Source organism: Equus quagga, chromosome 8 (genome assembly GCF_021613505.1).
Source record: "Equus quagga isolate Etosha38 chromosome 8, UCLA_HA_Equagga_1.0, whole genome shotgun sequence".
In the NCBI taxonomy this organism is placed as follows: Eukaryota; Metazoa; Chordata; class Mammalia; order Perissodactyla; family Equidae; genus Equus; species Equus quagga.
Genome location: NC_060274.1, coordinates 124,938,981 through 124,961,077, shown reverse-complemented (window position 1 = coordinate 124,961,077; position 22,097 = coordinate 124,938,981). Strand labels below are relative to the sequence as shown.

At 40.7% G+C, this 22,097-nt stretch overlaps 1 protein-coding gene across 1 annotated transcript in view; it reads right to left on the bottom strand.

The window, feature by feature from the left end:
* Positions 1 to 313: 313 nt before the first annotated feature.
* CNTNAP2 (contactin associated protein 2) overlaps positions 314 to 22,097 on the bottom strand; it is a 1,871,002-nt gene continuing 1,849,218 nt past the window's right edge. The window contains exons 23-24 of the mRNA XM_046668987.1: positions 9,537 to 9,617; positions 314 to 5,533 (exon numbers count right to left, since the gene is read on the bottom strand). Coding sequence (XP_046524943.1) covers positions 5,334 to 5,533; positions 9,537 to 9,617 — 281 coding nt within the window. The 3' untranslated portion in view covers positions 314 to 5,333. The remainder of the gene's footprint in view (positions 5,534 to 9,536; positions 9,618 to 22,097) is intronic.

Genomic DNA, 22,097 nt, shown 5'->3' with positions numbered 1-22,097 from the left:
TCGAACCACATTTTTTATCAAGCTGTGTGTAAATTAATCCAAAACATGAAGCCAATATCTATTAAGCTACTTTGTGAAAAATGGGGGAGGGAAGGGGTGTGTGGCAAAAGAGGGTTAACCGTGGACGCGGCCATATAAGACCTGTCTTGAGGAGTGACTATATCTCCACAGCTTTTGGAAAGATTATATTCCCGAGAGATGTCTATTTCAGGGCTTGGAATTTTCTTTTGCTGATGGTTGAAACCTGCTGCTAAGACAATCAAGTGGAACAATACATGAGGAATCACTTTTAGGATAATTAAAACTATTTTGGATTTTTTATTTATCAATCTGGTTTCTAATATAATTTCCGTTAAATGAAAGACATTCACAAAGAATATTAGGCATACATACATAATTTCCTTCTTTCATTCTAGTTTACATGCCGTTGCTTTTAGAGAGTGAAATTTTGCGTTATTTCCCAGGGATGGATTCCTACTTGACTTTACAGAAAGAATATTTAGCCCAGCTTTTCACAGTTCTAACCTCTGCAGTCACCGTGCTCACCGGAAAAATTTAAAAACCTGACAAAACAAAACTTAGAATCAGGAACATTTAGAACTGTTTCTTGGCCTACTGGAGAGGAATCTCCACATTTTCATAGCCATCTCAGGCTCTAGCAGTTGCTGTAAAAAAACCCCCGAGACTTGGAAATGGTGCAGACCATCTACGCAGAACTGCTCTTAAAGCACATTTTCATCTGGAAAATAAACTCGTAAATGCATGCTGGATATTAACACCCATGTGCCCATGTATCCTAACTACCTTCTGCCAGTCCCTGCTCCATGGGAGAGAACCAACTTTTCAACACGGTTTTTCTATTTCATTGATGATGAGTTTTATATACCACTCATATCCAAAAAATACTGCTGTGAAAGAAATCTACTTTAAAGTTTCCAACATTGTCATGCAGGGTATATGTAGTGTAGGCACAGAGCCACCAGGCTACGTGAAAATGTCACATTTGGTTTCCGTGTTGTCTTATTTATCAGCCAGTTAATCACATTGGGGGCACGTATGAACCATAAGTCACGGCCAGTTGGGAATTTAGGGCTTTACGCACATGAAGTTCTGATTTCTCTGGCCTTTGGCTATTGCATCTCCTAATGTTGACAGGTCAGGCCCCTGGCAATCTACCTGATTAACAATTTAGTAGTTGTACAGCAATGCCCCTTAAGTCTCCGTGTTTCTGGACATGGCCATGTGGTTTCTTTGACGTGACTTACAACCACAGCCTGAAAGTAAGTCTTCCAATAGGCTCCGTCGCCTTTGGCCTTTATATTTGGGATTCAAAGTGTTCTGCAGTCAAGAATCAACAGCACCTCACAATCATCTTGGGAAGCAGGTAAAACAGCTCTATCCTAAATACGGGGTGAAGAGGAATGGAGGTTTAGGACTTGACCAAGTTCACACAGCAAGTCAGAGGGATGGAAAGGGTTAGGACTCTCAGCAGACTCTCAGGGTCCACTCTCACCAAAATGTCATTTACAAAATGGCGCCCACTGGTTTTTAGCTCAAATCAGCTGGGCCTGCTGTTCCTGTGGCCCACCTACTTCAGGATCAGGTGGTTCTATCCGGCCTAGCAATTTAGGACCTATATTTGGCAGACTGGAATTCAATTTGACGATTGCTGCCTTTCTTTTGGAAAGCTGCTTGACAGGATGGTGAAAAGGAAAAAAATATTAAGAGGTTCCAATCAGGTGCTAATCGTTTGGAAGCGAGATGTGAAGGGACCATTAAAATGTTCACACCCTAAGAGAAAGGAGAGGGAGAAAAAGAACAAGTGGAAAGACAGCAAAGACAGATCCTCCTACAAGTTTCTTCTTGGCACCGCACTGACACTACATGTTCCTAGCCGGCAGCTGCGTGCTTTCTCCTTAAGTGCTTGCGTCTTTGCGCCCAGCTCTCAGCCGGCATCTGGTGCCTGCTCAACAGATGTTCAACAGCAATGTTAAGATTTACTCTTTGGCTCATGCCAATTCTTTTTCCTGTGCCTCTGAATTCCTGCTCCCGTTAGGAAAGGATACTTGTCTATCAAATGCAGTGCAACAGGAAATTTTCCATCTAAGGCACTCCAAACTCTTGTTCTCAGCTCTTTAATAAAAACTTCCATAAAACAAGTCTCTTTCTTTGAGCAGTTGGGTGAGAGCTACAAGGGCAAATATAGTCTTATATATGGAACAAGGGCCAGAGAAGAACTTAACAACACTCTGACTTCCTACCTCCTGAGTTAGCTTCCTCGAGCTCAAGTGAATATGTTGAGAGCTAACAATGGCACTGATTTTGCATTCATTCAAAGTCCCCCCACCTCCCAAGCTTCTCAAAACATAGAGGCTTGCTTTATACAGAGCATGCTTCCTGTAAAGCAACCCTAAATCAGCCAACAGCTTTCCCTTTAAAAAAGCCTCTTACTTAAAACACTTTTTCTTTGTTTTTTGTTGTGTCTATTCTTATTATTTAAAGAGGCTACCACTAGCCTATTTGTGCTCCACTGATAACGTATTGGGATATAAGACGGCAAGATTTTGCAGGATATGACTGACAAAGCAAGATCAGGCACTGAGCTGGGGTCAGAAAGTCGTGGCTATCTAGGCTGCATTGTCCTAAGCTTTCAAGGGAGGGAGCTGGAGAAAAAGAGCTGCCTCCTTTTCTTCACATAAACAGGTAACTCATCATTTAGAATATACTGGATATGGCCTTCATAAATAGATTTAGGAGTTTTTGTGAAGACCACAACCCCTAAGAGAGGCCAAGATTTCCAGCAGTCATTTGGCACTTACTTACTTAATACCTTATCCACCTGTTTGTGTCCTGTCTGCTGGACCATAACTCCTGAAGGCAGAGCCTGTATCACACCTCTGTGGGTCTTAAATGATGGTGAGATGGGAGACCCACTGGTTCCTGTAGCCTATCTGGTGCCCGAGGTTTGAAAATTTGGTGAGAGAAGTGTTGGGTTTTATTTCTCACCTTTTGTGGCACAAAAGAGGAAAGAAGAGAGAAGGAAAAGGGTGAGAAAATTCTAGTCTCAGGGGCTGTGTCTGATTAGTTTAATTCCCTAAGCATTTTGGGAAGAAAGGCAAAGTGCTAAGACAATGCCTCCAGAATAAATCACGAGAGATGCAAGAAATAATGTTTCCATCTGGCATTATTTGTTAAATGCAAAAGTAATACCTGTAAAACAGGTTTTAAAAAATCAGAAACATTTCGAAGACATATGTCTAAAATTTGCCTTTTCAATCTGACAATACATAAAAGAATCCTTAATGGTAGTCATCTGGGTCAAATAAATAGGCTTTGTTTTCAATATGTCATTTGTAAATCCTACATTGTTTTGATATTTAGTCACATTAAATACTTTTCATTTAAAATGTATTTTATGGAAGAATGATCAAGACCCTTCTAGACCGAGGGTGTTCAGGACAGCGTCTGAAGTCAGCAACTGGAAAGGGGCATTAGGATTCCCTTTTGTTCTGTTACCTTGACTTGGAATTAACTGGTCCAATGCCTCCCTTGGAATGTGTCGTGTACTGGTGCAACGTGCCATTGGCAGTTCTGGATAATATTTTCCATTATTCAAGGAATTGAGATCCTCCCATAGGTTAGGCATACCAAGTATCTTGAAAAGTATGTATATATAACCCAAACAAACTAGTATTTCCATTTAATTGAGGCAGGCCTTCAGAAAACTGCATCAACACCTTTTTAACCTTATCTTAACTCCTTCCGGGATAAGAAGGAAAAGAGTGATCATATTTAATTCTTCAATTGTTGGAGTCTAAAATTTTTTAAAAAATGCTTATTAAGTATAAGAGCCTGAACTATAAGGATCAGAAACGGAGGTCATTCTAGAAATAACTCTTGTGTAATCTTTTTAAAAATAAGTGAAATTATGTTTTGGATCCTCCAATGGGAGCTTTGTCCTCATTTGTTTATACAAAGTCTATTATTTTTTAATGAAGTCAATGAGTTATTTGTTGGAACAGGTTGGTCACGGTTCCTGATTAAACTGAGGTGTGATTGATTAGACATGTCAATTCTCTGAGAAGTAACAATCAGGTACCAGGTTTGTGACGCATCTGAAGTTCAACTGTATCTGCCAAAGAAGATCCTGAATCAGGGACGTGTGTCTGTTTAGGATGGAAAAACACATGGAGTAGATGACAAAACATGGCAGTGTTTTCCGTATGATCCCCGAGTAACAGAAATGGTAATAGAAATCACAACTTGATTTTATTGTGGTGTGTCCATTCAAGGACACTGCCTGCTAGGATTTTGTCACAGGGGCTTAAAAACTAGAGATTTAAAGCAAAATAAGAAGAACAACCTAATTTATGCATTCACTAGAAAGTGTCCATACTCTTGCTATAACTATAAGAGAAACAGAACAAATCATAACCTCTGGCTCTAATTCCCCACCGACGTACTTACTCACACATATAACGTGGCCCAGTACGTTGCAGGTAAAGCAGAGGAAGAATCTTTTGTAACAGCTGGGCACCACGGTATGATAGCTGATAGTTACAGATATTGAATAGGTCTAAGACTACGTACATGGATCAATATTGTCTTGTAGAATTCGATGAAAAATAAAAACAACAATCCCAATATAAAACTACTTCCCCCGGTTCCTAATGCTTCTTTCCGTTGTGTTGATTACCTCACTATATGACAGGTGCCACGTATTATCTTCCTTCAACTGCTTCAGGGGGGAATCTCTCAGAGAAGTGGCATAAACTGAGGTCTCTTTGAAAACTGGCAAAAAACAGATTCTCTTTGCTCCTTTCTTTCCTTTTCCAATTTACAGGACACCAAAGGAAATATTCTATGAACACAAACTAGTTACTACAATAGCCCGTTAAAAGTTGACTATATGTAAAAGGAAGAGAATGCTGGAGACCATATGTATGTGCATCAGCTTTTCTCAAGAAAAAATATCCACATTCTAAGGGCTCTTCAAAATGTAGAAAACTTGCCCTGTTACCATGGGTTTTTAGAACACCTCTATACACACACAAAATAAGACAGATATTACCTACAAATTTCAACCATTGCTTAAACTCTAAAAGCGTTTTTTGTATTATTTTGTTTTCATACAGAAGGGGAAACTCAGCTATAAAGAAATATTAAAAAGTACTTTTTGTGGTGATCAGTCGCAAGAATTTTCTGTTGCTTGCCTCTCCCAACTTGTGCTGATATTTTAAGGATGTGCTCAAGAGTATGAAGCAGGGTGTTGTCCTTTTTCCCTCCTCCCTAATAATTTCCCCCTCCCTATCCCACAGCCAAATGGACACCCCTCAAATGAGCCATTCCTTTTTGCTTTCATCAATGGTCTCTGTGAAATTGGGGTCGTTGTTCATGATGGCAGCATCTGCGCTCTCTGCTGACTCTGCTCCCTTGGCTTCATTGGTGTGGTAGGTGCCCTTGTGACGGAACATATACCGAATGAGGAAGACCAAGGTGCAGAGGATGGTGAAGATCACCACAGCAATGACCCCTGGTGGAGACAGGAGAAGGGCTAGAGGTTAAACAGATCTCATACGTCCCTCCGACGCTTTTCCCCACTTCACCGTGGTTCCCTCAAACACTGCCCTCTCCCATACAAAACACGAAACTCCAGAACAATAACAACAACAAAAACGGACAGAACTAAAGAAAAAATTAGACCAATTCACAATTATACTTGGAGATTTCAATGCTCTTCTCTCAGTAATTGATAGAACAGTTAAACAGAAAATCAGTAAGAATTTAGAAGACCTCAAAAACACTATTAACAAACTTGACCTGAGGAAATAATACTGATTTGACACATCTTTCTTAAAATATTGGAGGAAATACTACTCAATTCATTTTATGAGGCCAGTGTTATCCTGTCACTGAAACCAGACAAATACATTACAAGAAAATTATGGAACAATATTCCTCTTTAATAAAATTTTAGCAAATCAAACCCAGCAATATGTAAAAAAAATATATTATGATGAAGTGTTATTAATTCTAGGAATGCAAGATTGGTTTAATATTAAAAAATAAAGCAATGTAACTTATCACATTAAGCAAATAAAAGAGAAAAACTATATGATCATCTCACTAGACACAGGAAAAGCATATGATGAACTTTAACCCCCATTCATTGTAAAGTCTCACAGGAAATGATCAATAGAAGGAAACTTTCTCAATCTGATAAGGGGATCTATGAGAAACCTACAGCTAATATCCTACTTAATAGTGAAAGCTTAAATACATCTCCCCTAAAATATGGAACAATGCAAGGATGTCAGCTTGTAACAATTTCATCCATGATTGGACTGGAAGTCTTAGCCAGTGCAATAAAACAAGAAAAAGAAATAAAAAGTGTACAGATTGGGAAGAAGTAAAAACTCTCTTTATTCTGAGATGACATGATTGTCTATGTAGAAAATTCTAAGGGATATAAAAAAAAGTTGCTAGAACTAACAGTAAATTTAGCAGGGTCTCAAGATAGAAAGTCAGTATACAAAAATCAACTGTATTTTTATATACTAGGAACAAACAATTGGAAAATGAAAGTAGTAAAATAATACCATTTATAATAGAACAAAGTGAACACAGTTGTTCAAGACTGTGCACGGAAAACCATAAAACCTTGCTGAGAGAAATTAAAGACGACCTAAATAAATGCAATACCATGTTTAAGGTCAATATTGTTAAGATGTTCCATTTACAGATCTAATGCAATCCCAATGAAAATCACAGCAAACTTTTTTTTTTTGAGGAAGATTAGCCCTGAGCTAACATCTGCCACTAATCCTCCTCTTTTGGCTGAGGAAGACTGGCCCTGAGCTAACATCCATGCCCATCTTCCTCTACTTTATATATGGGACGCCTGCCACAGTAGGGCTTGATAAGCAGTGCACAGGTTGGCACCTGGGATCCAAACCTGCGAACCCCAGGCCACTGAAGCGGAACAGGGGAACTTAACCTCTGCACCACTGGGCCAGCCTCACAAACTTTTTTTTGGTAGAAATTTATAAGCTGATTCTAATTTTATATGGCAATACAAAGGACCCAGAATAGGCAAAATAATTTTGAAAAACAAAAAAGAAACGATTGGAGAACTTATACCGCTTATTCAAGATTTACTGTAAAGAGTCAACAATACAGCAAGTGTGGTACTGGCTAAGGAAAGATATACAAACCAACAAAGCAGAATAGAGAGTCTGGAAAATAGACACACACATGGATAGTCTATTGGTTTTTGGCAAAAGTGCCAAGAAAATTAAATCGGGAAACCAGTGGTCTTTGAAAAACTAGATATTCATTTGGAAAATAATGACTTTGATCTTTATCTCACACTATAAACAAACATGAACTCAAAGTGATTATAGACTTAACAACAAAAACTAAAGCTACAAAGCTTCTAGAAGAAAACATGGGAGAAAATCTTTACAACCTTGGGGTAGGCAGATTTTTTTAGATAGGATTTTTAAAAAATCACAAACTATAAAAAGATTAGAAAAATTGGACTTTGTCAAAATTAGAATCTCCTGAAAAATACCACCAAGAAAATGAAGAGGCAAGTCAAAGACTGGGAGAAAATATTCACAATACAAATGTCTGACAAAGGACTTGTATTCAGAATATAAAAAGAACTCTTACAACACAATAGCAATACGTCAAACAATCCAATTAAAAGATGGGGAAAGATTTAAACAGACACTTCATAAAAGATTTACACACAATATGCACATGAGAAGATGTTCAACACCACTAGTTATCAGATAATTGCATATTAAAACCACAATGAGGTACCACTACTCATCCACTAGAGTGGCTGTATTGGTGAGATCGTGGAGCAACTTGACCTCTCAGCTATTGATTATGGGAACGTAAAATGGTTCAACCATTTTGGAAAACTGTACGGCAATTTCTCATAAAGTTAAATGTCCGCTTTCTATAACACCCAGCAATTGCCTCCTAGGAATTACCAAAGAGAAATGAAAACTTATGTTCACACAAGACTTGTACAAGAATAGTCATAGCAGCTTTATTCAAAATAGCCCAAACCTGGAAACAAACCAAACATCTATCAAAAAGTGAGTAGATAGGGGCTGGCCCCGTGGCCAAGTGGTTAAGTCTGTGCTCTCCGCTGCAGGCGGCCCAGTGTTTCGTTGATTCGAATCCTGGGCACGGACATGGCACTGCTCATCAAACCACGCTGAGGCAGCGTCCCACATGCTACAACTAGAAGGACCCACAACGAAGAATATACAACTATGTACTGGGGGGCTTTGGGGAGAAAAAGGAAAAAATAAAATCTTAAAAAAAAAAAAAGAGAGTAGATAAACAAATTATAGTACATTCCTACAAGGGAGTACAACTTGGCAATAAAAATCAACGGACTATTGATACATGCAACAATGTGGACAGATCTCAAAAACATTATGCTGAGTGAAAGAAGTAGCATACTATGTGATTCAATTTATATGGAACTCTAAAAGAGGCAAAAGTAATCTATGTGACAAAAAGCAAATCAATGATTGCCTCGGTTGGGAGTGGGGCAAGGAGAAGGATGGACTACAAAGGGGCATGAACTTTTCGTGGATGGAAAAGTTCCATATCTTGATTGTGGTGGTGGTTATGGGTGTATGCATTTGTCAAAAGTCATCTACCTGTTACACTTAAACAAGTGCATATTATATTTCAGTAAAGGTGATCTTAAAAAAGCAAAAAACAACGAGGATAGAGACCTTGATAAGATTATACCAGAACTTTGGACAATGTGAGTTTAAGCAGCATTCTGAATGTATCCTAATTTTACAGTCATACATATTTCTTATAGGCAACTACTTTCTTCATGTGGAAAAGAAACCTCCTGGCTAAGACAAGTTGATTGAGTCTAAAATCCTAGCTAGACTTACAATACTAGCTATCTTCAGAAAGGCAGGAAACATCTTCACAAAATAAGACAGAAGCAGGGAGAGAAGTCAAGGGCGACAAGGCTATCAATATTGATCCGAAAATGATGGACTACACTAGGAGAGTCAAACTATTCTGCAGCTGTCCCTGGTGAGAAGAAAAGACTGGAATATTCTAGATACTCTGGCTTATTAATTTTCTGGTAACGTTTACTAGGATAACTGAAACCAGCCTCGTATAATCCTTCCCATTTTTGTAGTAAGCTATCCTGGACCATTGGGGATGTGAGGGGACGAGAGTAAAAAAAGATAGGAGGGAATAACGAAATGTCCAGGCTTTTGCCATGACTGCCGGTTTGCACACTCAGATTCTGGCTGGCTCACCACTAGCATTCTTTTTTACAAGTTTGCATTAAGAAGTTCCCTGGCTACATTTACCACAGTTTCTCCACATCCGCATATCACAATCTTGTCATATTTAAATAGCAAAATGAATAAAGTACAATCTAGACAATTCTTTTTCCCTAGACTACAATTTTATTGAAAGTTACTACCTTCCACAGGTGAGCAGCCACACAAGAGCCTGTTCTATAGGTCACCTACCTCCGATGATGGCAGAGTTTCTGTTGACTCCATTTCTTATAGCTTGGCCTTGTCCTGGATTATATGGAAAATCAGCACTGGCTGTAGAGAAAGAAATGAAAAGTCAAGTGTAAATCCTGTATTTTGTTAATCTCAAGTAATCTGACACCTATTCTTCACACAACTCTTCAACACTTCCTGTTTTCCCAAATGACATTTCATTTGGACCCATCTTGCTATTGTTCCCCAGAAGAATCAGAGCAACCTCCGCCTCTGGTCCTGCTGTTCTTTTTGCACAAGGCCCAGGCAAGCACTATAGCTCCTTTGGAGGAATATTAATGAATCTTACAACTACCTGAGCTGGCTTTTCCAGTTCCACAGACAGACAAGCTTACGTAGTAGAATACTTTTTCTTACATTTGGCCAGAATCTGCCTCCCATCCACTTTTGTCCCATTCATAACTGGCGGCAATGGACATATTTGTAGATAAGCTTTCTACAGTTTACAGCACTGGTTTAAAAAGTAATCATTTCTTTTTTTTAAAATATAATAATCATTTCTTTAAATGAATATTTTACATGGCCCCAATGAAACATCATACACTTCAGCAATTTGTAAGGGCGTAAAATTTCATACGTATTGAAAAGAATATTAACTACATAATAAATTTTCTATGTCTTTCCCTATTATAAAAAATAAGAATTAGTTGTATTAAATCTAGACATTCTTCTAAGTTAAATTTCAAGTACACAAAAGGCAAACAGATCCTGAAGTCTTTCTACAGGTCAGGAGAGTATCTATTACCATCCGTCTACGCTAACTCAACTTCAAAAACGATTTCGCATTTGTTGGACTTCTGTTTGAGAAGTTAAGGTTTAAGGTAAATCCTCCAATAGAAGTAGCTTCTCCTAGAACCTTGGCTACTGCATGTCACCAATATAAAAGAATTTTAAAAGTAGTTATTGGGCATAATTAAATGTGCACATACTGAGGAAACAGGTTTGTGGTACGATTCAGGGAGAATCTCACCAAGGACTCAGTTTTTCTAAGACTAACTTATTCCCAGGCCTGTGGGCTTCCAAGCTTCCCCGGGATAATGATAAAAAGCAGGTAGGGTCCTTTCTCCTCCTTTCCTCTAAGAAATATGCAACAGAAAGGGAGATTCCAGATGCTACCAGCACATGCTATTTAACCCTTTCTCTCTTAGACTTGGCATTCTTACTTAGGATCAGGAAAATTATTCTTTCCTAGATATACCATACTCCAAATTCATTCAACCATCAGGACCGTTCAAACCTGTTAATTTGATTGAAACCATGGACACTAAGAAAGGTACAAATGTAAGAGAACTTAACTGAGTCCTTGGGACTTTTCACCTTCCCCTAAATCTTTCACTGGTGGGGGCGGAAGAGACCTTTCAGTATTATATGCTTGTTTTAACTGGGCCAATCCTCAGTCTCGTCAGATGGGCGGGGAAATTCACACAGTGCACTTGGCTACTTTCCCATTAGCTCACTTTCCCACGTCCCTTCAGGATTTTCTAGGTTACATAGCATGCATTGATATTCAAAATTCCAAATGTCAGCCCAAGAATGCAAAGATCTCGCATTTATAGGCTTATCACCTGATATTAGTGATCATAAAATTATCATATGTGAATAAAACTGGCTTTACGTAAAAACATATAATGTTTTTAGAAATGTTGGCTTTCTTCTTTAAAACTGAGTTTTCTCTTCAGAGAAATATCAGTAGATGTGACAAATTCACTTATTCATTCAACAAATCTTTGTAGACTCTCTACTATGGGTCAGGCATCTAAGTGCTGTGGACACACACTGAACAATAAAACGGACAAAAATTGTTATTAAATGAGAACTTTCTATGCCTCATTGAATAGTCTGGTTTATAGAGTCAAAATACTAATCTAAGCATGGATACGGTTTGGGCGATGACCCCATCCATCTACAGTGGATTGCTTGAACTTCTTTGTAGCTACCACATTGTAACTCACACACCCACAGGGCACAGTGAGACTTCGTTATTAATGCACGTAATTCTCTGACGCAAACCACCCTTCAAAGACTGAGAGCCGTTTTTCAAGGATGAAAGCTCGTACCTTCACTGTCCATCTTTGGTATAGTTTCCAGGCCTTTTGATGCTGGAATGATCCTTCTCTGGACATTATTTAGTCCATATCCTTTAAAAAAGTCATCAAGCTTGTAAGTGGCCTAGCTGGGATTAGAACCCAGGTAGGGTTAATTCCAAAGTCAATAATCTTTCCTATCCTGCCTTTTGAGGTCTAGGAAGAGACAGACAGGTGAGCTGTTGAGGAAGTCCCAGCTTTAAGACAATTTAGCTTGGGTGGGGTCTATGGGGGAAGCAGCCTTTTTCAGGGGATGTGGGAGAGCAAGAAATCGGGTTTGGACACACTGAGTTTGAGGTGCCTGTAGGACTCCTAGGTGGAGTTATCTACTAGACATCTGGATATTTTGTGAGTAGGTCATATTTCTCATCTCCTTTCGATAAACACAGAAATCTACCAATCTCCTTTAAATAATATAAATCTCCAGATACATGAAGTATGGTGACAAAAAATTACGGTGGTAATTTTGTTATTATTCTATTGTATGATATTCATGGTACTATGAAACTATTTGCTTTTCTTCTTCAGGTAATGTGGATGGTAGAACACAGCATGGCTTATCTCTGCTCCAAAGCCTTCCTTATGGCTTTGCATCCTTGGCCACAAAACTTCAGAAAAACACAGATGCTTCGAGATATTGATATGCTTCTCCCCGGTTCCCCTGAAGTTATTGATAGAAACAGTAGTGGAAGGTGTGGGTGTGACCTGAGATGACCGAGGGAAAATGACAAGAGCTGGAAATGACAAGAGGACATTTAAAAATATCCTAGAATTGCCTTTGGTATACAATGCGAACTCCTTGGCACGGGAGGAAGGCCTCTCTTGAGCTGAGTTTCTCTCCGGTCTCTTCCCTCATGGGACCACTTTTACAACTTAATATTCTAGGCACACGGATTCCTGAGGCTTCAGGCCCACGTGCCTTTGCTCCTCCCCATGGCACGCTCTGTCTGGACATCTGGTTTGCCTTTCCTCTCTTTGTCCAATAAATCTTACCTCTTTCCTGAAACTCTCCCCAGCCACCTCAGATTAAATGTCTGGCCCTCTTTTCAATGGCTATAACCTTAATTCTTGTCACTCCTTCTGTGGTAATCATCCTCTTAAAGGCAGACGCCAATCTTAAATATGTCTGCAGCCCCAATGACAAATAGTGCAGCTAAGTAGGAAGAACTCATTGGATGTTTGTTGACTAGTCTAATTAAATCAGTCTATTAAGAGATATGTAAACGTTTGTGTGGCTTCTTCTAATTATAAAGTCTCCCATGCAGGTATAATTTTGAAAGTCATCTGCCTAAACTCAACTCAACTCTTAGAGCAAGGCAGCGTTCTTATTGTTCCCAATAAAGGAAATGAACATGTAGAACACAGAAAAGTTACTAATGATTTGTGTCCATTCGTCTTTGGTTATTATTAGAAAATAATCATTGGAAAACCCTCAGGTCCTCCAGAAGTCCGTACGAAATTCAAGGGCAGGGTCCTGTTTTTGACACGAACATCTCTATTTTCTTGGCTTTATTTATAACTTAAGCCTGGTTGTCCCAATGCCTGTGAGTGCTTACTCCCTTCAGGCAAATCCATTTTATTCTGGCAAGCAGAACGATTGCTATTTTGATAGCTAGATTTCAAATGATTTCATTGTAACTGACCTTTCTCCTGGGTACCAACATTCTCTTGGAAATGCACGTAGAGAAACATGGAAACCGAGAGACACTACTGAGACCAAACCACAAACCTCATCCATGACGCATGCTCCATTCTGCTGCTAACTTCCATGCCCCACCCCGCTAAATTTGCTGGGAGAGCCAAGCAATTTAGGTGTTGCTGGAGTATCAAGGAACCCACATTATGGGAAATGTTGTGATAGACTTTAGATCTATCTATTTAGAAAATAGACGTTAGGTACTAACAGTCTCAAGACCAGATTGCATCAAATAGGCAAAGACTACATTCAATACGCTTTTCTTCTGGATCCCCAAATGACACCACATGCTGATGACCCCCGGGGCGTGGCGCTATTCCAGCTCTGATTCAGTGTCTCATAGAGGCCTGTGGATTTCTGCTTATTTCCCTTGCACAGGCTTTTCTTGTTTATCTGGTCATCCCCAGTATATTGATAGACCGTGTTTTCTTGGCACCTTCCAGAGATTAGCAGATGAGCTCTCTTCCCCTCCTCTGCCCAGCACAGGGCAAGCAGAACTGGTGGTGGGAGATTCTTCTCCCGCGAATGTGCTTACTAAACAGCCTGGCTGAGGCTTCAGAGCCCATCCATGCACTCCTGCCTTCCTCACCCACAGACAAGGCAAATCTATCACAGACCCCAAACACATTCAGACATGGATCACATTCACACTTTAACACGCAGACAAGCTTCCCTTCCACTGTCTTTATTTTGCATGTGAGAAGCAAACTGAGAGCTCAATATTGGCGCACTTTTCCTTTTTCCCTTCCTCCACCTTCAGGTGGGAAAAAAAGGAAATAATAACAAACATACTTTGAGAGAGCAGGCCTATGGGAAGATGTTCCCCTAATTATACAGACACAGTAAAATGGTCAGATATCAGAACTGGGTGAGTAAAAATATATCCCCCCCAAACAGAAAACATGAATGTTTTATTCAATTTCTAAAGGTTTTTGCCCTTCCCTTTGCTACATTCTTGGGAGGATTTGTCAGAAAAGCAAATAACTGTCTAATTAGCACCTCTGCTATCTGTGCACTGAGCAGGGGCGAGTGTGGTGTCCTTCCCTTGGCAGCAAGGACAACCGGGGCTCTTGAGTGCCAGTGACAAGTTCTGAACCTCACCTGCCGCAAGATGAGAGACATGACACAATGAAGACCCCCAACGGCCACGCAGGCTGTTTATATGTGACAAGTAGTAAAGTTCGAACTTCCAGATTACGTGAAATTAGCCATCATTTGGACCACACTCTCCTCACGTATAAGACTCCCTGGGCTTAGAATAGCAAGTGGTTAGTTGTGGTGGAATCAACTTAGAAGTGTTCTCCTTCTGTTGTAGAGTACAACAAGTAAATTCACATGAAATTCAAATGCCAGGAACAAGCTGTTTAGGAAATAATAATAACAGCGCTTCCTACCAGTCAGGCACGGTTTTCATCTTCATGTGAATCTTGTGAGGTTGGAAGGCTAAACACTTGTCTGAGGTCCCATGACCAAGAAGTGGTGGAACCAGCGTTCAAACCTGGGAAATTGGCTCCAGAAACCACTTGCAAAACACCAAGCTGAACTGCCTCTGAAGAGAAAGCATTGGTCTACACTGGCTCGACCAAATTATCAACATCACTGCGTGGTTTTAAGGCAACCAACTAACGTAGCCCAGTTTTTCTCTGTGGGTGGTGGGCTGCCTGGGCAGGCCAATGATATCTGCAGCCCTGACTGCAGGCCTCTGGCCTCAAAATCTGACAAAGGACGATGCCACATATTGACAGTATCACCTGAACGACGTGGGACACTAAGAACTCTGAAGCAACGTTGCAGAAGAACAGAAACCCCAAATTCCCTCATTCCCGATATGAACCCCTCGGGGTTCAGCACAGAGAGAATGGTTATCACCATTATAGAAAGTCTTCGGAAATCATGAGTAGCGCTAATTGTGCTTTAAAACATTACTGTTGGAATATAAAACTCACAGAAGAAAAATCAATAGAAGAAGTTTCAAGACAGGTGCTTAAACACAATGAACTGATTTGAAAGACAGTTGTAAGAACAGAATATTAAGAAGAGATTTGAATTCTTTAGCCTCAAAGTTCTTGCCTGTCCCTTTGAGCAGGTGGGGAGAAGAAGTAACAAGGCATTTTTTCATTACAGAAGATAAATGAAGGAGTTGTGGTTCCTATTTCCTAAGTTTCAAAATATGTAAAATTGTAGGCTTTAGGCTCAGAAGCCAACTGCAAATAAAATATATTTAAATGCATATAAAAATAAATCGAGATTATTTAATGGAACCCCTCCCCCCAATGAAAGGCACTAAAAGCTTCAGGTTGTCATATATCAGGCACAAAAAAATTAGATAGCGCTGACATCTAGAGGAAATATTGCCATGGAAACCATTTGAGAGCTTCAGCATCTAAAGCGATAATTTGAGACACTTCAACAAAGCTGCTGCTATTAATTATAATTTAACTTAAATTGCAACATTATTTTTGCAGTGGGGTCTCGGCTGGATGATGTATATACGCCGTTGTTTCTCCCAGCTTCTTTGTTTCGTTTCATTTTAGTCCCTCTTCAAATCCGAGCAGAAAATTTTTTTTCCAAATACCTTGTTTTTACTGTAAAGTATCAGTGCCATTCACTGTTCACTGATACTTTAGAAACAGACATGAAAACAAGCGGTTATTGACTAAGATGCTGAAGATATAAGGGGACACTGTTCTATTTTAAGAGGTTTATTGCTGATTATATTTTCAGGAGGGAGAGACTTCTCAAGGCCAGCAGGTTTTGATCCAGGAGAACAATATGTGGCACGTACCTCCACAAGCTTCAGTCTTGTATTTCTACCTAGATCCTTCGCTGTTTCTGCAGACAGACAGACAGCCAGAATTTCTGATTTCAAATGGGGAAGAGATTATGAGTTTTTGGCTTCTTACTTGAGAAGTTAAGCCTTACATTTCCAGTTTCTTAATAGAGAGGGCAAGTGGCAGCTGCTTGCATGAAGTGTTTGAGATCCAGTGACCAAAAGAGGTTAAAGTAGGTGAAAAGAAACAGAATAAAGGAACTTGTCACCATCTACTATATGTCTTGATTATTAGAAATTTGGCATTATTTAAACAATGCCAAATTGCGCATTTAGCAAAATGCTGAATGAGCAATTGATTTTATTAAGTTCTCACCTTCCATTATTTTTCTTAAAAAGCCAACTTTTGCGTTGTCTCAATTGCCTTTCAGAAAAAAGATTTACTGAGACACTCAGACTAGGCCGACACTGCACTCTCTTGTCTGATTAACTATAAACAGGTATTTTAATGGGAAATAGCTCATTATTGATAGAAGCTCAGACTTTGTATTCCATTAAATAAACAGTAAGATAAGACATATGGTGTCCATTTTCACATTAGACTAAGATGTCTTGTTATTTCTTAGGTGGGCAAATTGCTTTTTCTTTCTTGTTAGTTATAACTGTCTGTAAGTCAATTGTCAAAGCTATTGGCTGTTAGGGGCACTTGTGAATCATGGATTGTTCCAGCCGGCTTTTGCAGGCTCTTTAGTCCCACACCCTCCCTCTACAGCTGGGGAGGCTGAAGCCCAGGACAGCGTTTGGGTCAGAGCCAAGTAGCGAGTAGGTGCCAGGGTCACTGGTTCGAGCTCTCTGCACTCATCCAGGACTCTTTCCAGGCATCTTCCTGTATTTCTCAGCATGAGCCTTGAACGTCTAGACCAGGAAAGCCCAGGGCAAGGGGCTGGGAGGCCAGTGCCAGGCCTTTTCTTTCACTTAGGAGCACTGACCGACTCCTCTCTGTTGAGGTGTGCAGTCGCTCCTTTCCTGTCTGCCACAGGGCGTTTATCAACTCATGTTGACGTCAGCAGGGATGCAAGAATGCAGAAGCCCCAAATCTGGGGCAATAGGATAAATTTGGGAAGTAGCATTTAAATTCTTTCTGAGGGAAAACACAGTTTCCAGATTGCACTCAGCAGTAACAGGATTCCCCCGTCGGGTGCTATCACTTCCTATGAATGGGGCCCTGGAGGTCAGGGATAAAAGGGCCTCCCCTTTTTGTAACTGGGGGGTTCCTTAGGCTTTTTTTTTCCTCTTTATGACTCATTCTGATGTGCCTTTAGGAAAAAAAAATAACCTGACACCTGAGTGCTTTGGTTAGAGCTTTCAATCTTTAGGGCGCAAAGCACCTGGGATCTTGTTAAAATACAGATTCTGACTGAGCTGGTCCGGGGGGGCCTGGGAGTCTGCATTTCTAACAGGCCGCCAGGGTGCCTGAGCGCAAACCTCACTCTGACTAGCAGAGCTTTAATGGAGACCCTCGGTTGTTCATCTCTCCAGCTCCTCCTGTGCGTGTGAGTTTTAATTTAATGCGGTGCCTGAGAGGGAATTGAAATAATTCCTTCTGAGAACCTTGTCTTTTTTTTGGCTGAATTATTTGTGTGCTTTTAATGATATGCATGGCAGAACGCCCCACAGTTCTATTTCTTTAGCCCTATTTCTTTTTAAGTGTTGTGAAAGCGACGACAGTTAACACTGCTTCAATTTCTGAGTACAGTTCTTTAGGATTTTGAATGTAGACAGTGAGAGCCTATTACTAATCCATGTTAAGATCAGTCTAAGAAAAACCGCCAAGGAGTTTCATAAATGGTTATCTCAGGCAAGTCCTTGGAGACCCTTCCTAGTTTAAAACAAAAATACAAATTGGTTCTACAAAGCAAGCATATCAGGGAGGAAAAATGTGACGCCGGCACGTTGGTTCCTGATGTCACAGATGCATTCAAAAGCATATGAGGGAGAACAGACGTGTTTTTTACAATACTGGGTTGCTGATTTTTCTGCAGTATATCGGTTTGTTTTTTGAAAGGATTCTTGGCTCCTTGATGCTGTTCTTGCGTGAGTGGGGGTTGTGCGATGACAGGACGCGGCCAGCTCAGGGTGGAGAGCCCAAGGCCCTGGAGGAATGTGCTGTGTTAACATCCGAAGGCACCAGAGCAACTGTACGTCACTTGATGAAGTGCTGGGTCACAGCTGGGGACATTTACCAAGCCTGGTGAACACAACTGTTACACAGGGGTTTCAGCTAACACCATTAGTGTTTTCCTTATCAGCAAAGCAGTATCAACAAGAATTAGTTGTCTGCTGAACCATGGAAATAGCCTCAGTTTCTAAGGAGAGGATGGTTGAGAAAAATAACGATAGTGAGAAGAGGAAGGCAGCCAGTCATGGTGAATAAGCCAAATGAATCTTTTAAAGACTTCCTCGACATATTCCACCCTTCCTCTCAGACAGTGGTCAAGAATTGGCACCGTCCAGAAGACAAACATCTTCTGGAGCAGTTACCTTCCGCCTTCTACTGAGAAACACACACCGGGCATTATGCAAGTATCAGTGATGGCTTTGGACTTCGAGAATTTGTGGCTTTTGGAGCTTGGTGAAAATAACTTTTTTTATCATCTATAATCCAGTCAAAAGATGAGTTTCATCATTTGTGAGAATATTTAGGCACATTTAGTCACTTGAGGAGTCAGGCAAGGATGAAGGGTCTTCTTTTACTCCCTCTTTGTGGAAATTTCTAGTAATTCAAAGGCCAAAATTTGACTGTGGATGGCTCTTTTGGAAATGGCTGGATATTACTGATTTGCTTTTGTTATCATCGGATGTCTTTCAAGGTAGTACAGCGAGTAAAACGCATTTAAAAAAAACATTTAATCTCCTGCTACAACCTCCATCTCTCAACTTGCAGAAAACGTTGTCTTCAGTTTCAGATGATGAATATGCTCCTGTTTTCTGTAGACCGGCTCTGTCAATGTTCACATGGCTTTGGCTTCGTAGGATGTCTGTGTTGTAATTGCTGTTTCATCAAAATATAAAATTGACCCTTTTTCTTTCTAAGTGTTCAGAAACCAGCATACAGATGAGAAAGGTTTCTGAGAACACAGCGGCGTACACCCAGATCACAGCCTGCTGACGAGATTCTGGCTCCTGTGTGTGGTCTATTAGAAGGGGGCAGTGAGCAAACCTAAAGTGCCTTTAAAAATTAATTCTGCAAATATTTTAAGTCTTTTATCAATGCCCAGTTGGGCTCTTGCTTCTGAAATGGTCTTTTCAGCTGCATTAGCACAAGTGAAAGTTTATAATTCCAATCCCAAGACAATGTCTTTTCTTCCAAGAAGGCTGATCTCAGAGAGCTGAATACACAACCTCCATGCTAGACATTTCCATTGTCTTTTGAACCGTTCTCTTCCTGAACTAACCCCCGATCTCAAAAGACAAGTGTCTTCGCTTGTTGGCAGGTGGAATGGCTCATGGTCATCAAAGAGAACCTTGTGAAAGGAATTCCCCTCGCCTAGGAAAGCTTCCTGATTTTCCCCAGCAGCAGATTCCTCCGTGATGCTGGCTCACGTCAGCATCAAGATAATGTGATAAACTTCCAGCACAAGCCATGTGGCTCTGTCATCGCTCTTCTTCTCATTCATGTCAACAGAGGGTGAAAAAATATTCAATTGGCCCTCACAGTCTTGGGGATGATTTATTCCATATCAAAAGAGAAAGTGGGAAAGAAGCAAGGTATATTTAGTAGCAGGAATTTCACCTACGGGGATGCAAATTCCTTATTATTTCAGACTTCTGCATTATATTTAAGGGATGGCAGAAGACAGGAAAACAGTTTAGAAAGAACCACAAATCTTTTATGTTTAAATTCAAAGTTTTCATTGAGGGGAGGAAAAAGGGCAAAAAGCACTGAATGAGGAGTGAGTCTACCTGAATTTGAGACCCGATAATGCTGTTCTCTGTATTGTTGAGCAAGGTGCTATAAACAGCAGGACCCGTTGGTTCGCAGTCCTGACTGCACATTAAGATCTCAGGATGGGAGCAGGCCTCAGGAGTGCCAAAAAGCTCCCCAGCTGATGCTAATGTGCAGCCACAGTTGAGCCAGCCGCTGCTCCAGCAGCTCACAGAAGTTTACTGAGGGAATGAATATATTTATTTTCTGAGTCGTATTTTCCTTATCTTTAAAACATGGCTAATAATGTCCTCTACATCAGGCCATTGTCAGGATAAAAACAAAATCATGCACTGACAGCATTTCAGCAATTGAGGTCATTTACAGATTTAAGCCACCATAATGTCTTTATCCTTTCCAGTTTTCTAAAAGTTAAAATTCCCAAGTAAATTCTTGAAAACCACTTTTAGCCTTTTCTAAGGGGGAAATTTCAAAGCGATTCATCTAGTTTTCTACGTTTAAAATAACTGCACCCCACATTCATATGGATTTTTATGCGCATTTACATTTTAACATAAAATTGATTTTACTTCTTTTGCTAAGCCTTCCAAGGCTGTGCCTAGGCAGAAACTCAAACAGTAGAATCAAGAATCCACCTGGGTTTTAGACATTTCTGAATAGTGTGTGCAGAGCACGGAGAATCAACGAAAGATCTCAAATGAGTCAAACAACTGATTGCCTATTTGTCACTGGCCTTTACGCAGCGACTTTCCTCTGAAGAGCGGATGGTGCTGGGTCAAAAACATCATCTGGTTAACGTTTCTGCATCTTTAGAAGTCATAGGCAAGGACACAAAGCCCTGATTTGCCAGCAAATGTGGAACTAGCATTTCCAGGTAGGGACTGGCAAGGATTCCCTTGGGAGAATTCACATCCGGAGATTCTGACAATAGTCTTTCTGAATGACAGGTCAGTAAAGGAAGTGAAGCCAGATTAATTTGGGGGGTGTTGTTCTCCCCTGAACTGCCCCAAGTAAATGCAGTGCGGTAGGAAGAGTTAGTCGGGGGATTGATGGAGGCAAGGATGGACACAGACATTGGTGGACCACACTGAGCTCAAATCTACTTGATTTTCATGGGCTTCTCATAACATTCCTCTGACACAAGAAGGAGGCACAAATGAATAGTGTGACTTGGAGTCAGTGGTTCTGCCATCAACAAAGAAGTCACCATAGCAACGCATACGCCTGTGTTATGCTGCACTCTGCCAGCCTCACGTGACGGACATGACAGCTGAGAGGATGCCAGGCACAGCCGCGGGGGGAGCTGCGTCTCTGAGCAGGTGGGGTGGGGTCGGAGGGTGGAGAGCAGAGAGGACTGGGACAGGATTCTAACGTCCTGGGGGTTCAAAATCTACTGTAAGGGAGGAAGGGAAAGAAAGAAAGAGGTAGAGGAAAACTGGGACTGAAAGAGAGGCCCACACAACGGCGGAAACAAGAACCTCAGAAGTTGCCCCAAAGCTGGATGTTTGTGCCCCTTTTGATTTTTTCACAGTGGAGTTTCAGAGAGTTGAATGATCCTGGTGAGGAAAGAACAGAAGCCTAGAGCGAAGCAGCCCCCTGACCAGCTCAGGCCTCTGGAGCAACCAGAGAACAGCAAGTGTGGAGAGGATGGTGGGGAAGGAGGGCGGGGCTGGAGGGGAGTCAAATCCCATCGCCTCACTTTTAGCCGCTTAAGTGATGATCCGCTCTTCTCTCCTTTCTTCATCAAGGCCCCCACAGCTTTGCAAAACACAGGCCGGCCAAATCTGTTCTTTCAGAGATGTGGGAAGCCTGTGGCAACTTAAGGCAGTCTCTAAAGACTTCTCAGGTCCCTTAGATAAAAGTCGAGGTGGAAGTATTCATGCCAAGACAACGCATCTGGAATGTGCTAGATTTGTTAACTTTGGTTCACGTTCCTCTGTGAGAGGACGTTACACACACACCAAAAATGAAGACAAGAGAATTAAACGTCCAGATCACAAACTTAAAGAGCAGCAAGAAAAATTTA